This window comes from Sinohyriopsis cumingii, chromosome 1, assembly GCF_028554795.1.
Source record: "Sinohyriopsis cumingii isolate HCF-2022 chromosome 1, ASM2855479v2, whole genome shotgun sequence".
Lineage (NCBI taxonomy): Eukaryota > Metazoa > Mollusca > Bivalvia > Unionida > Unionidae > Sinohyriopsis > Sinohyriopsis cumingii.
The window spans coordinates 16,111,111-16,126,554 of record NC_142961.1 but is presented as its reverse complement, the minus strand read 5'-3'; the positions used below and the strand labels follow the sequence as shown (position 1 = coordinate 16,126,554).

The 15,444-nt window shown below is 34.4% G+C and overlaps 1 protein-coding gene across 1 annotated transcript; it reads right to left on the bottom strand.

Annotated features, from left to right (window-relative positions):
* Positions 1-741: 741 nt before the first annotated feature.
* Positions 742-13,883, bottom strand: LOC149806480 (actin, cytoplasmic-like). Its single transcript, XM_089953631.1, has 8 exons — positions 13,818-13,883; positions 8,401-8,542; positions 7,696-7,935; positions 7,122-7,260; positions 4,709-4,816; positions 4,139-4,330; positions 3,670-3,789; positions 742-1,881 (listed from the first exon to the last, which is right to left on the bottom strand). Exons 2-8 carry the CDS (start codon positions 8,527-8,529, stop codon positions 1,676-1,678), a joined length of 1,134 nt encoding a protein of 377 aa, XP_089809757.1. The 5' UTR covers positions 8,530-8,542; positions 13,818-13,883; the 3' UTR covers positions 742-1,675.
* Between the last annotated feature and the right edge of the window lie 1,561 nt (positions 13,884-15,444).

Below are 15,444 nucleotides of genomic sequence, written 5' to 3'. Positions count from 1 at the left end.
GGTGGGGGTGAAGACCAACCATGACTGACGGAATTATATAAAACAAGAAAGACATAATGGAAAAAATTATCATAATTACTGACTTGGTCAAATTTATGACATTTGAATTTTAAAATTATAAGCCATTTCAATAGCCAAATAATAACTGTATATACTCGCTTATAAGTCGAGTCCAACTGCAAACTGCACAGACCCAAATCTGCTGTCACATAATGCGCCGGCAGATCTGAGTCTGTACAGTTTGTTAGGAGTAATCAGCAGAACAAACAACGTGTGCATTATGCTACAGCGGATCAGGATATTTTTGTTTGCAGTTTGGCTTGATTTATATGGAAGTATTGTCGTTATTACATGGTGTAAAACGAATTGTGCAGTTTGTAAAATATCAACAAGTCTAAATGTTAAATCTTATTTACCAATTTCTTTGGCCAAATGTTTTCAAAGGCCTGGATGTAAAACAGAGTGTCAAGATGCATTTAATGCACAGTGAAATGCATATTTGAGCATTTGTGTTGCTTTTAGGCAAAATTATTGAACACTATACCCCAGTTATTCCTATTTTCTTTCGTAAGTGTGAATACTATATGATCTGAAACATGGATTATTGGATTAATAACAACTTTAGCGGTAACAAGCGGTGTAATGTTTGTTTGTTTTTTTTTTTTTTTGCCTGTTGCAAAATATCAAGTGAGTTGGCTACAAGAAGGGACAATATTAGGAAATGCACCAAAAAGAGACGAAACATACATGAAAACTTTATTGAATCATGAAGTTTAATCCACAAGCCATTTGTAATTATGTGTATTCCTGCGTGAAACGTAACGCAAAGGTAATTTTTGTATGAAAATGTACATGTTTTTGATTCCATGCCACATCTATTTCCTATCTAAAAGTGTAACCAGTCGCAGTATTTTCAAAGATATCTACGCTGTCAAGTAATAACGTATTCATCATTATAAAAGTGTAGCATTAAAACGTGTATGTGGAAAAATGTTCCAGGGTTCAAGGGTTAAGTGGAGGTGCATTTGAACACGTTTTCCGTCACCTTGACCTTGGGATATGTCACTCTCCCCATGAAATTAGAAAGAACTACATGTCGAGAGGTGTGAGAGGTCGACACTAATACATCGTCATGGTTACGAGCTGACTGACGCAACCGCTTCCATGATACACGAAGAGTGTACCCACTGGATGTAATAAAATGGTAGGGGGTAGTATATTATTGCCATAGTCTTCAAACAATATCTTGTTTATATTACTTGAGAAACTTTAGTAAGTTTAGTGGTAACACATCCACCTGAAAACGAGAACCATGGAAAATAATTATGACATACGTGGCACGGACACACACACACACACACACACACACATTTTAGCGGCTTCGATTCTAGCTAAAATATTACAATGACATTCAAAAATACATTCAGCATTAGGCCAGTCCGTATTATCATTCAACATTCTTCTAGTCCGTAAAGCGCTTTGACTTTTATACAAGAAAAGGTCACATTTTCTAAACCAATGTTATTCTCAGCCGTAATGGTAATGCAAGATATGCTGGGGTTCAATGTCAATCGGACCCTTATTCCTCCATAACTGATGTTGATATGGAAACGTGTAAAAACGAATCAGCAATATATTCCAAGGTTACTCGAAAAATTCGGAGAGGAATTTTGAATTAAAAGCATTTCCGGTGTACAACGGACGGACCAGCCTCGTCGTATTCCTGCTTCGTTATCCACATCTGGGAGAAGGTCGACAGCGATGCAAGGATAGAGCCTCCTATCCAGACGGAATACTTCCTCTCAGGCGGTGCAATCACTTTTGTTTTCACTGAAGCCGGAGCAATGCCATCGATCTCCTTCTTCATACGATCTGCAATGCCTGGAATATAAGGATATTGGTATATGCAGGTTAAAATTTTAGGAGAGATCAAAGCTAAGAAAACGGCCTAACAAAACAAAGCAGTTGAGACAGTCCAGAAAAAAGTTGCAATATAGGCATTCACGTTATATTTGCCATATATTTTACCCATTACAAGTCTAGAATTACACGTCTGATAGTTTGCCAACTTTCAAAAACTGTGTGAAACAAATGCAAACTAAACTTCACGTTTTGAATGAGGTCATGTGAAAGGAATAGTTCTCGTATCGAGCAAAACGTGTAACGGATACGTTATTTTAAATAGGAATCTTCACAGTAGATTTAGGTGTTGACATATTTAAAACTTCTTTTTTATTTTGGCAAGAAAAAGTTTACTGTCTGTAAATGAAGCATGTATAAATTACTACAGTTACTAAAACATTAAGACTTAACAACTGTAAAATAGTTAGGTAAATATATGAATGATGCATTCCAACTTAGATTATCCTCTCTCTCTCTCTCTCTCTCTCTCTCTCTCAGTATTTATGTGCACACAGGTTTATAGCGCTATTTTTCATTCATCTATTAATTTATGCAACAATGAATTGTGAATGAATCATGCATTATGATGACTATGTGCTTTTTTGCATACGTCTAAACAGTAAAATTCTTTTCTATTCTGATCAAAATAAAAATCAATTCTCACAGCAACCTGATGAAAGCCAGATTCATCAAGCATAGAGCACGTGTCAACGAGGTTTTTTGATGATATCGCATGACTACCTCGTTGACATGTGCTATGTCCTTAATGAAATAGGTTTTCGTTAAGTTACTGTGATAATGACAGATTTTTTGGTCGTTGTTCTCCAAGTAAATATTTAGAAAACTTTGTCCTTTCATTCTTTTAAAAACACTGTACGGCTTTCCTTTAATATTTTCGAAGTGTTTGTACAACAACATAGGAAAGCCTTTTTTGTGGCCGATGTCACGTGACTAAGCGACCTCTGATGTCATGGACATGTAGTTTGAGAGATTTGGGCAATCTGATTAAGCCAAATCTACGTGAAGATCTGAGAGCGACCGCTTATAGGTCATGTTCTGGTGACCTATTTTATTTACCATAAACGCTAATTTCATCAGCTAATCAGATGAAGTCGTATAGCTTAGCGTTTGGGAGAGTGAGCAGTATGGCTGAAGACCATCCATATGTGCCGAACGATTTGATTGACTTTCAGAGCATTGAAAGCTGCATTTCCACTGGTTAATTCAAAGGTCACCAGAATATGACCTCTGAGCTGTCGCTGTCAGATCTTCATGTAGGACAATGGGGATCTGACTTTAATCAGACTGGAGATTGGAGTAGTTATGTAACTAGCAATACCAATAGCAAGTACCAGCTTAAATTTCATCAACGCTGTAGTTTCAGCGGATTAAAGACATACCAAATGTTATCATAGCAATTCCTGAGAAAATAAATCATCTTCCTATCGATTTCATGCAGGTATGGATCATTGTAAGGTTGTTTAAGTTTGCAAGGCCCTGTACTAAGCGGCTAACCTATGCCGCCACCGCAGGGTGGCAGCGAATTCAAACTTTTCGGTAAGCGATGGATTCTAACTACAAACACCAACATAAATGTCAAAATAACTAAAATAGTGTGGGAATGGTCAGGGGTAACTCACTCTAGTCGAGATTTCAGACTGTAGAAGGTATGAAAGAACAGTGTTTCCTATACACACAATACCGCCTCATCTCTATCAATATATTCAAACTAGAGTTGTTCCTTGACAAATTATAGATTTATTTTACCTGGAAACATGGTAGATCCTCCAGACATTACTATGCTACCGTATAAATCCTTCCTGATGTCAATATCACTCATTGTGATGGAGTTGTAGATCATTTCATGTATGCCTCCATGTTCAACACCTTTTCAAACATAAGTGAAAATTTAATAATTTTTGTTATGACAATAGACCCTAAAAGATAACAAAAACATTAGTATGCATCATTAATCTTGTTATATAACATTTTTAATAAATTTTTTGTGCCTACACCATCTATTCCTTTAGAGCATAGTCACACTTCAGAAAGTTGGGGTGATTGTAGCTTTTGAAGCTAGGTACTAATAAATTTAATATATATATATATATATATATATATATATATATATATATATATATATATATATATATATATATATATATATATATATATATATATATATATATATTGTACCGATAAGAGGAAAAGTGCGTTTGTGCGTTTCATTATATACCTGTAAATGACGGTTGAAACAGGACTTCAGGACACCGGAAGCGCTCGTTGCCAATAGTGATGACACAACCATCAGGAAGTTCATACGATTTCTCTAGCGAAGATGAATGCGCAGCCGTGTTCATTTCCGTTTCAAAATCAAGAGCAACGTAGCACAGCTTTTCCTTTATGTCTCTCACGATTTCTTTCTCAGCTAAACGGGAAATATTTGAGGTAAATGTGCGACAAATTCGAATATCCAAGTTGTAGTTGCAAAAGATGGATATTTTATAAACTTTTTTTTTTATTTTGATCAATCTGTAATACTAGTGTTGTAAGAAAATGAATCCTGATTCACAATTAACCTACCTTGTTAAACATATGGAAGCACAAAAGTCGTATTCATTGTTGTATGTGGTTTCCTTATTCTTTTATAAGATTGCAAACACGTCTCCAAATTTAAATAAATTTAAAAGAATATTTTTGCTGAAAAGGAATGAAGTAAGTAGTAAATTTGGAATTAGACGTATATAATACTTATATAAAATGACTGATTTAAATTGCGATGAAATTAAATAAATTAAATATTGACCAGTAGTCTCGAAGTTGTAGCCCCTCTCGTGCAATATACGTTGCAGATAGTCGCTCAAGTCACGTCCTGCTAGGTCAAGACGCTTTATGGCATGTGGTAATGCATACCCTGAAATGAAGATAGAAGTAGAGATGATACACAATGGAAAGACTTTGGGGGATACCTCAAAATAATGAACACATAATAATGAAAATCAATGGATAGTTCCCAAATGACGTCATCATCAGTCATATTTGTGGTATGCTGACAGATTAATCGTTTAGTTTATATGGTGTTTGGAAGCTGAAATAAATTCATTGAATCTCAAGATACTGTTACAAAACTTACAAAAGCAGAACGCAGATTAGGCTCTCTTTATTAGTATCTATATTCGTAATTTATAAATTGATTTTGCTTCAGTGTGCCTAGTTCAGAATGGTAAATTTTGGTGGTCGCATATAAGAGAAACTGACAGGATGCCCATCGTCCAGGTAAGATGGCAGCATATCGTCTGCTAGTGACCTTATCGTGAAGCATCTATACACATGAACATTTTCCTTAAATATCAAACATGTTTTACATCCATATACAGGAAAAAGACAGCGAAAATAGACCTCGAAGGGTTTTGGGTGTGATCTCATTGTCATACTAAAGAAAAAATATAGTTCAGCAACCAACTGGCATTTTTCTTTGTGTATTTGACTTTATGTATAACTCGATCTTGATATCAGTCAGGGAGTACCCTAAGAGGTTTTACGGTATGCTCTGCACGTGCAGCTGCAGATCATTTTTGTGGAACATTACATTTTATATGGATCGGCATTACATTTCTTGACACGTTGAAGGTAACAACAAAAATCATAACAAAATGTTCAAAAATTTCAAATACAACTCATATTCAACTAAAAGTAGTTAAAGAAAATGCACAAAACGAATAAAATCGTATGAAACCTTTTCATATAGCGAAAACGGCTCATGCAAAAGATAGCCAGTGGAAATGTTGGAAATAAAATGTAAACGATGCATGAAATCAAATTTTGATCAAAACAGGATGGCTGTGAGAGAAACAAATGTGACGTTGCATGCCGCAGGAAATAACTCCACTGGCCACACATACAGCCCGCGTGCCGCGTGTTTGAGAACCCGTTGTCTATAGTTATGTAGTCTATAGCTAATCTGTAGCTTGTTTACAGTCTATGGCTTGTTCATAGTCTATGGTTTTGTATGTAGTCTACGGCTTGTATGTAGTCCATGTTGTTGTTGCTGTAGGGTTCGACGCCATTTTTCAGCACAAGATAGGCTATACATGGTGGCCAGTATAAATGGTTGAGGATGAAGTCACCGACACACGAGATGCTAATGCAAGCTTTCTCACGTACCCACATTGGCCGAGCCCGAGACTCGAACCCACGCAGACAGAGGTGAGACAGCAGTGATCCGTAACGATGAGCGCTTTAGACTACTAGGCCACACGGGGCCCCCTGTATGTAGTCTGTAGCCTATATACAGTTTATGGCTTGTATATATTCCATACCTTGTATAAAGTCTATAGTTAATCTATGGTTTGTACATATTCTATAATTAATCTTTATTTAGTATATATAAAGTGTATAGATTCAGGACGAGTTTAGAGACACTAGCAGTAATTGTCCAAATATTTATAGCACACATCTAGATACGAAACGATCGTAAATACCGTACCAAAGAGGCTGAACAATATATACCGTACCAAAGAGGCTGCATAATATATACCGTACCAAAGAGGCTGAACTGCACGTATACTTTACCAAAGAGGCTGTACTATATATATATATATATATATATATATATATATATATATATATATATATATATATATATATGTGTGTGTGTGTGTGTGTGTGTGTGTGTTTTCATATATATATACGGTACTAAAGAGGCTGTACTACATATATACCGTACCAAAGAGGTTGTAGTACATGTATAATGTACCAAAGAGGCTGTACTACATGTATACTGTACAGCATATATACCGTATTAAAGAGGTTGTACTACACATGTACCATGCCTAAGAGGTTATCATTCATATAAATCTTACAAAGAAGCTGTACTACTTATAAACCGTACCAAAAGGGCTGTACTACCTATATACCGTACCTAAAGGCTGTCCTACCTATATACCGTACCAAAGAGGTTGTACTAACTATATACCGTACCGAAGGGGCTGTACTACCTATATACCGTACCAATATTGGCTGTACTACCTATATACCGTACCAAAGGGGCTGTACTCAGAGTATGACAAATCTTATAACAAGTAATGATGCTTTTTCTTTACAAGAACATTGTAGTTTTTTAACCTAAATATTCAAGAAAATCTCATATTTTGAAAACAAGGATATGAAATCTACAAGAATATAGTGACACATAATATTTGTCCTTTGAAGTGAGTTACCTTCGTATATAGGGACGACGTGGGAAACACCATCACCTGAGTCAAAAACGATCCCTGTCGTGCGCCCAGAAGCATACAGCGACATGACAGCCTGGATGGCGACGTAAAACGCTGGTGTGTTGAAAGTCTCAAACATTATCTGAAAATACAAGTCACGACTATACGAATTAAACGTAGCAATGAAACCAATCAGCTTCGTTTTAAGTGCAGACTCAACTGATTGTTATACTGCTGCTTTTTTATATTCGAAACAATTTAAAGTCAATTTCGGTATAGAATCTACACAATTATATATATATATATATATATATATATATATATATATATATATATATATATATATATATATATATATATATATATATATATATATATATCACAGCAACACAAGTTGGTTATTTAGTGTCGATGTAATTGGAATAAAGTGTTTTGACGAAGGACACTGCACCATAACTTCCCCCAGACTGGCCAGGTGGTAGAATTCGAACCCGCGCCATTTCGGTCTCGAGCCCGACACGCAAACTACTGAGACACTGCGGCTCCAACTTTACTTGCTATGCAGAGAATATGTTACCTGTGTCATCTTCTCCCTGTTTGCTTTTGGGTTAAGAGGGGCCTCGGTGAGCAAGGCTGGGTGCTCTTCTGGGGCCACACGGAGTTCGTTGTAGAAGGTGTGATGCCAGATTTTCTCCATGTCGTCCCAGTTTGTAACAATCCCATGTTCAACAGGGTACTTAAGGGTCAGGATTCCTCGCTTGCTCTGTGCCTCGTCCCCAACGTACGTGTCTTTTGACCCCATTCCAGACATATACACCTGTTGAGTGAATGTAAGAAAATGATATGAGCTAAGGTCTTTTTTTTTCTTTAAAAAAAGTACCGTTTGTTTATCTATCTGTCTGTCTTACTTTATATATGTTTGTTTGTCTGTTTTTATGAACTTGTATACGTCCGTCTAGCTTGGTTTCATGCCTTCATGGCCATATAATATCTATTCAAATCTAGATAACCAAACATACTTCTTTTTTGTTATACTTAATTTCTCATTTATTGTACTTACATAATTGTAATGTAGAAATGAATTTGTGAATCGGCAGCCTTCCAGCGATAGTCTGATCGATTAAATAATAATAATAATAATAATAATATTATTATTATTATTATTATTATTATTATTAAATTATTTTAGTACGCATATATATTATGGTTATTAAATATATTATTAAATTTAATAAATTTATTATTATTATTATTATTATTATTATTATTATTATTAACCCACCTGATAACGTGGTCTGCCAGTAACGGCAGGAAAAACAGCTCGGGGAGCGTCATCTCCTGCGAACCCGGCTTTACACATTCCTGATCCGTTGTCAATAACAACAGCAGCAATGTCGTCTTCATAGGACATTTTGTTTGATTTTCTGAAAAGATTTAATAAATAAATATATTTAGAAAAACCTTTGACGTTAATTTTATAGCGCACCACATGTCATAAAGTGCTCCAAAGATAGGGTTTTCTTACATAAGAATCTAACGTGTGATGATAATATTGAATTCTTGGGATCAGAGATTTGAGTGACCGGCATGCGCCTTATTGACACAGACAGGAAAATCAACGGTTTTATTTGTTAATATTTCTTCATCTTTCATGGCGGAGCGTGAGAAGTAATCGAGGTAGTGTGGTTCTTTTGTAAAAATGAAGATAGGTCTCGAAACAGAAATGAAATCAAAATTTTAAGAAGAAAAAACTATGGAAATGTCAATAATTAGTTATTAAAACATCCGGAATTTGTTTAAGTTCTCAAAAGTTAACCATCAATATGTGTGTCCTAAAAGAATGAGATACTTTTCAGAATATGTATAATTTGATTTTAAATTTGTAAAAAATGATCAATATTTCACTGAAATGTTTCTATTAGAAATTAAAAATTCATCAATTTCATAGGCATTTTTGTTAAGCCCCCCCCCCCCGAAAATCTTCAATATTTTCAGGAAAATCAATTAATTTGAGATAAAAGAAGTTGAGAGAGAGAGAGAGAGAGAGAGAGAGAGAGAGAGAGAGAGAATGTGAATGAATTTCCAAATCTGAGAAAGAAAAGAAAAAGTTAGAAGATATTAAGACGAAAAGGATAGATGGAACGATGGCTAATTTACAACTCACTGGGTCGAAGAATGAGAGAAAGTGAATATAATTATATAAGGATCAGATATGCAGAGAACATAACAACTTATGAATTAATGTTTTGCACCCAGAACCGCAGTATTCCTGGAATGCTTTTGATGATTTCCAATAGCATGCTAATTAGTTGCTTAGGCATTTATGAAGTTATGGCCATTGTTTTCATTCTGAAGAACCAATAATAAATTAACTACAATATCGTAGCATTAATAATGGTCAAGTCTGTAATCAGTTTGATATCGAAACAGCGTAGACAATGGGATCCACTCTTCCCATATATTTGTATTTTGTTTGCAGCGATTTTAGCGATCTTTTAAAACAATATCCTAATGTTGTGCTCAGAATATTAATACGTATTGAAAACAATAACAACATCAAGAAAAAAAAAACACCCTAGATAAAAAAAATTAAAAATCCCCATCCAAATGAGGTTTGGATAGTAAGTAGAACAGCTAACAACAACAAGTGTTGTCCAGATCATAAACTTAATTAGGAATGTAGGAATTTGTTGTCTTAGGTGTACAGTTTTGAATTAGGACAAATATATCACAACTCTTTACTATCCATCTAATATTGGGGGTCAATTAAGAAATTGTGAAGAAAGTGGAACAAGATGATTTTATTTTCACCTTGAAATAAAACAGTGACATACAGTTAAAATATCTTTAAAATGATTCGTCTTTATTGTCTCGACCAAATCCATCTGAATAAGTTCTTTGTGATACTAAATTAACTCTGCTGTTCCACAAACACAGCTTGATATGTGTATTAGATGTGGGAATGTTTATACAGACTTGATACTTCATTGTTGTGTTAGTTGTCCTTATATGTCGAACTTTCGAAATTCTTTCTGGGATTTCCTTACTGATAAATTTCCCCTGAGCCTGCACATTACGTTATTTAATGCAGAAGATGAGCTGCAACTACAATATCTTTTAGGTAAAAGGTTACCATCAGGAGTAATCGACAAAGAAAACTCCAAGCTATTCGTCCTGTATGCAGCATACTTTGTCATGCAGTGTGCAGCTATCTTCTGTAAATAAGGTACTGAAACTTGCAGCTTATGAGTTGACGAACACTTTGTTGATTGATATTGTGTAAGAATTTGTATTCTAATATAGAATATTTTTTTTTTTTTTTTTTTTTTTTTTTTTTAATATTTATTGATTGTATTCAGATGATTTATTCTTATATCATGTAATCTTCCATGGAAGGAAATAAAGATGACGATGATGATGAAGTTTGTATTACATTGGTAAAAGAAGAAAATGAAAAGAGGTGTGTCCGTGAAAGATTATCATGAAGAGGATTAAACGATTAATATATTGAATTTGGTTAGCATTTGAAATTTACTTGACTAAATTGAAACGTTCGCTAAAATGTTCAGTATCAAACTTTTAATTTTATTTGAAATAGAGTTTCTTAACTCAGTGAAAAAAGAAGCTCGATGTATTTTGGATAGAGGATTTTGAAACATATCAAAATCATTAAAAATGCTAACATTTGATTGTTTTTAGAAACAAGAATGCGTTCAATCATTATATTATTATAAATAGAAAAGGTGTGAACCATGGTTTCATAAAGGTATTATATTATCTTGTTCGGATTGGTAATGAGTAAGTTTTTTTAGTTTAACAAATATTATATTAACCTTAATTGCGTAGATTTTCATACCATGCTTGCAGCTAAATTTAGCATCAATTTTAATCTACATAAACCTGTTATATATATTGTTTTGTACACCATTACAAAAATGTACAAGGATGCAGTTACAGTATACAGTATATAAAACATTGATTGCAAACAAACACCAGCATCGAGAAGGAAATGGAATTTAAGTTTGGCATTGTAAAAGATACTGACTGGAGGCGATTTTTCTTGCTACCATAACAAAACCATAAAATGTCTAAAGCTTACTCGGTTTGATACTAAGATATTACTTAGAATTTTTTCCTACGAATGTATTTCTCAAACACATTTTTTTCAAAAATTCAAACGAGCCCTGTTTTTATGTTTTATGCAATATCCCATATTTTAGAGGATTGTCGCAATAACTAAGACTTGTTTAAAGAATATTTTACAAAAGATAAAATTCACAAATAATTTGAAATCCATTAAATAGCTTTTATATTGGAACAAAACACAAAACTCAGGCTGATGGTGTAATTAATTTAATAATTCTAACAGGAAAACAATATTTTTATAAATATAGATTCACTCTGGCAAGCAAACATGCTTCTAAGGTAGATTATTGGTCGGGTTTAATACATCTTGTTAGGCAACTTCCAATATGGTGCAATACATACATACATACATACATGCCTGCACGCACACACGCACGCACGCGCGCGCGCGCACACACACACACACACACACACACACACACACATACATACATACATACATATGTAAATGTGTTTTTTTTAATGCATTAGGTGTTGGTCTTGGTAATTTTAACACAGGTTTCATGCTGATCTTATAGAGTACGCAGAGATAGTATTGTTACTTGGACATGAATATCATTCAGTTAAAGAGCTTTTAAATTATGAAGGACTAATAAGCTAAAATACATCTTCAATATGAAATCCTTTTGTCAAAGAAAGCCAGTTTAAAGACTAAAGCATGTCAGCAGCTGGTGCCATTGGATTGACATCTAGCATAATTCTAGCTGCATGCTTTTGAATTTTGATTATGTTATTGATATTAGTGAGTGCACAAGACCCCCGTTCTGTGCAACAGTAGCACCTAATAGATAGCACGAATTATAGAATGGTTTCCTTGCATACATTGGTACATTTTTCTTCAGTCTTTGCAGTAGTGTTAGTTTGTAGGCTATTTTGTTACAGACGTGATATATGCAATGCTTCCAAGTTAGTTAATCATTAACTTATTCTCATAGGAGCGTATGGCATTCTGCATTAGGTACGTATTTCTCATTTTCAGATATTCAAATGTAGATAATCTGTTGAAGTCTTTACTAGCATTGCAGTAGTATTTTTGGTATTTATATAGATTCCATTTACTGGTGTAACTAAGACAATGCGGCAGCTGTTCTTCAATTGTGTTGCTGTTTTGACCCGGTGCGTGAAATATTGCATAATCTGTATAATATCAATTAAAGTGGTTATTTCATATACAATGGCATGACATTAATGCATAAGAGAAATAAGATAGGTTTTAGAACTGAGTCCCGAGGCAAACCATATATTATACAGCTAGGGCTGTTAAGTTAAACTTGCTGGTTTCTGTCATTCAGGTAAGACTTTAACCAGGAAATGGTTTTGAAATTGCAATAAACTAGCGTTCCAATAAGTAAATGATAGTCAACAAAGTCAAATGCCTTTCTTAGATCTAAAAAGATTGATCCTATTATGTTACCGATGACACTGTCTTCAAGCCATTTATCAAGCAGTTTGACAAGAGTGGTCTGATCGAAAGTCTGATTGCCAATTTGAAAACGTCATTTGATTGCAAGAAAATTATGATTGGTAATTTGAAAACGTCATTTGATTGCAAGAAAATTATGATTGGTAATTTGAAAACGTCATTTGATTGCAAGAAAAGTATGATTGGTCATTTGAAAACGTCATTTGATTGCAAGAAAAGTATGATTGGTAATTTGAAAACGTCATTTGATTGCAAGAAAAGTATGATTGGTCATTTGAAAACGTCATTTGATTGCAAGAAAAGTATGATTGGTCATTTGAAAACGTCATTTGATTGCAAGAAAAGTATGATTGGTCATTTGAAAACGTCATTTGATTGCAAGAAAAGTTTGATTTGTTTTGCAACATGTTTCTCAAGAAATTTGAAAATGATGGGTTGGACCGATCGGTGTGTTATTTTCTGGAAGATGCTTTTTATTGCTATTTTGCAATGGTCTTATTCCCCCTCCCCCGTAAAGTATAAGGAAATTATTACAGTTTAGGATTCAATTTATAATGTGTGATATTGACTTGTGTATTATCTTAACAACTAGTTTAACAGTTTAAGGCATGTACCGTTTATCCCTTTGACATTTGTGTATGGAGCTTTTGGCATACATATTCATGGGTATTTCCTTTATTTCTGGTTTATTTTCAAGGTTGTGTAAAGTTTGAAGCACACATGTTCTTCTAAATATTGTTATAGTCTGATATATACACGCATTACTAATTCATGAAATCTCTCATGTCAAAAGTAACACGAGCAATATTCAACAAATCCTTATAAACTGCAATTAACAAATTTGTCAATGAAAAAATGTTGCTAAGTTATTGGCACTATTTTGCTTTAATTTATATGATAACGTAGTCAAATCTCATTGTACAGGACAGCGAAAACTGTTGTGGAAGACGTTGCCCAAAACAAAACGAAGCAATAAAGTACTGATAGTCTGCGATTCTGCCTTGTATTCTGAAATTGTACAGTATGCTCTATATTAAAGCAATGTACAAAAATTTGGCAAGTTAAAATTCTAGTGCACTTGTGATATGAAAATAATAATGAGATATATGAAATACTGAATAGGTACCTACCTGTTTTTCGTATCGAAACTCCAATATGTTCAACCTTTTCTCGGATTTTATGTTTTCTGTTCATTTCCGAACAGCGGCAATATTTATAGTCAGTATGTTTCAGATTTCCTGGAAAAGAAAAAATTGTAAGTGTTTATATTACCAAATATGGGAAATAAATATTTCATACTATATATGGTACAAAGTACGCTACTTAATATTAGTTATTTTTAGTCATGGCGCAACTGAACTAAGAGATAAACACATTTCAACGTTTAAATCTATGCCCAAATCTGGGCTTAAATCAATTTGTGATTATAACAACAGGCCCTCATTTGGGTTTGTATGTTTTCTCTGGCAGTCATATTATTCTAAATTATACCGTTTTTTATTTTAATTATTCTTTTCTCTCTTCGACTAGCCATCATTATACATGAGCTTAAATAAGACCTTATGTTTACGAGTATTATTGATCCAATTGCGGGTTACACACTAGTGGTAGACACGTGCTTAATATTAGATATGCGTCAGTCCAGGTACGTGTAAATAGACAAACGAACAGGACGCTTCTACAGTACATTATGCTCACTTATTCAGAAACATAACATAACTTTAAAAAAGCAGATATAACATGTATTTTATAAGTTTAGAGATAGCGTATTGTGCCATTTAAATGGGCAATGGTGTGTTTTGTGTAATTGTAAAAAGATGATAATTGTAATGATGGACTTACACCTAAATATTTTCATAAATAGTATATAGTCCGGCATAAGTAATATTTAACTTGACTTTTTAAAGGAGTATGATTTATATAAAATCTCCGCACTTTGTATTTTAAGGAATTTACCCTACGTGCCTTTCTCTTTATTTTGCATGTCGTGTTGGAGATACCTTAATCGGCAATATATAGTCTGGATTGGATTGTGTTGATGAATTGTTAAACCGTGATCACACACACATGCAAGTATATGTGTCGGTAGGTAGATATACATGCATACATTATTAGCCTGCCTGCCTGCCTATATACCTACCTATCGACCAACCTACATATTTACCTACCTACATACCTACCTATCTACATGCACACAGACAGACCGAAAGAGAAAGATTGCGGGAGGGGAAGAGGAGATTTGTGGTGGGTGGGTGAATATCTGGCGCGGTTCTTAAATGGGACGTTGTTCTGATATATCAGATGTTTAAAATGTTTCAATATTCCCTAACAAGTAAGATCTGAAATAACCGTAACTCTGTATCCCTCCCCACCACTTCCTAAAAGCTTGAAGTTCGATCACAAAACGAACACAATAAAAATAGTGACTGTGTTTTTGATGACTTGCTACCTACTGTGTTTTTTGATGACTTGGCTGCCTACACGAACCCTTAGAATGCTTAGACTGAAAGCTGATACAACCTAAACAACATGCATACCTATACTGACCCTTAGACTGAAAGCTGCTATCACCCCCACTCCGTGTATACCTACACTGACCCTTAGACTGAAAGCTGCTATTACCCCCACTCCATGTATACCTACACCTACCCTTAGACTGAAAGCTGCTATTACCCCCACTCCATGTATACCTACACCGACCCTTAGACTGAAAGCTGCTATTACCCCCACTCCATGTATACCTACACTGACCCTTAG

Bases quoted from the DNA above. Each gene is read 5' to 3' on its own strand.
- LOC149806480 (XM_089953631.1), bottom strand. From the start codon at position 8,529: ATGTCCTATGAAGACGACATTGCTGCTGTTGTTATTGACAACGGATCA. The intron at 4,331-4,708 runs GTCAATATTTAA...TTTCCCGTTTAG, and splicing joins CTACAACTTCGAGACTACTG to CTGAGAAAGAAATCGTGAGA. The intron at 3,790-4,138 runs GTATATAATGAA...ATGTTTGAAAAG, and splicing joins GTTTCAACCGTCATTTACAG to GTGTTGAACATGGAGGCATA.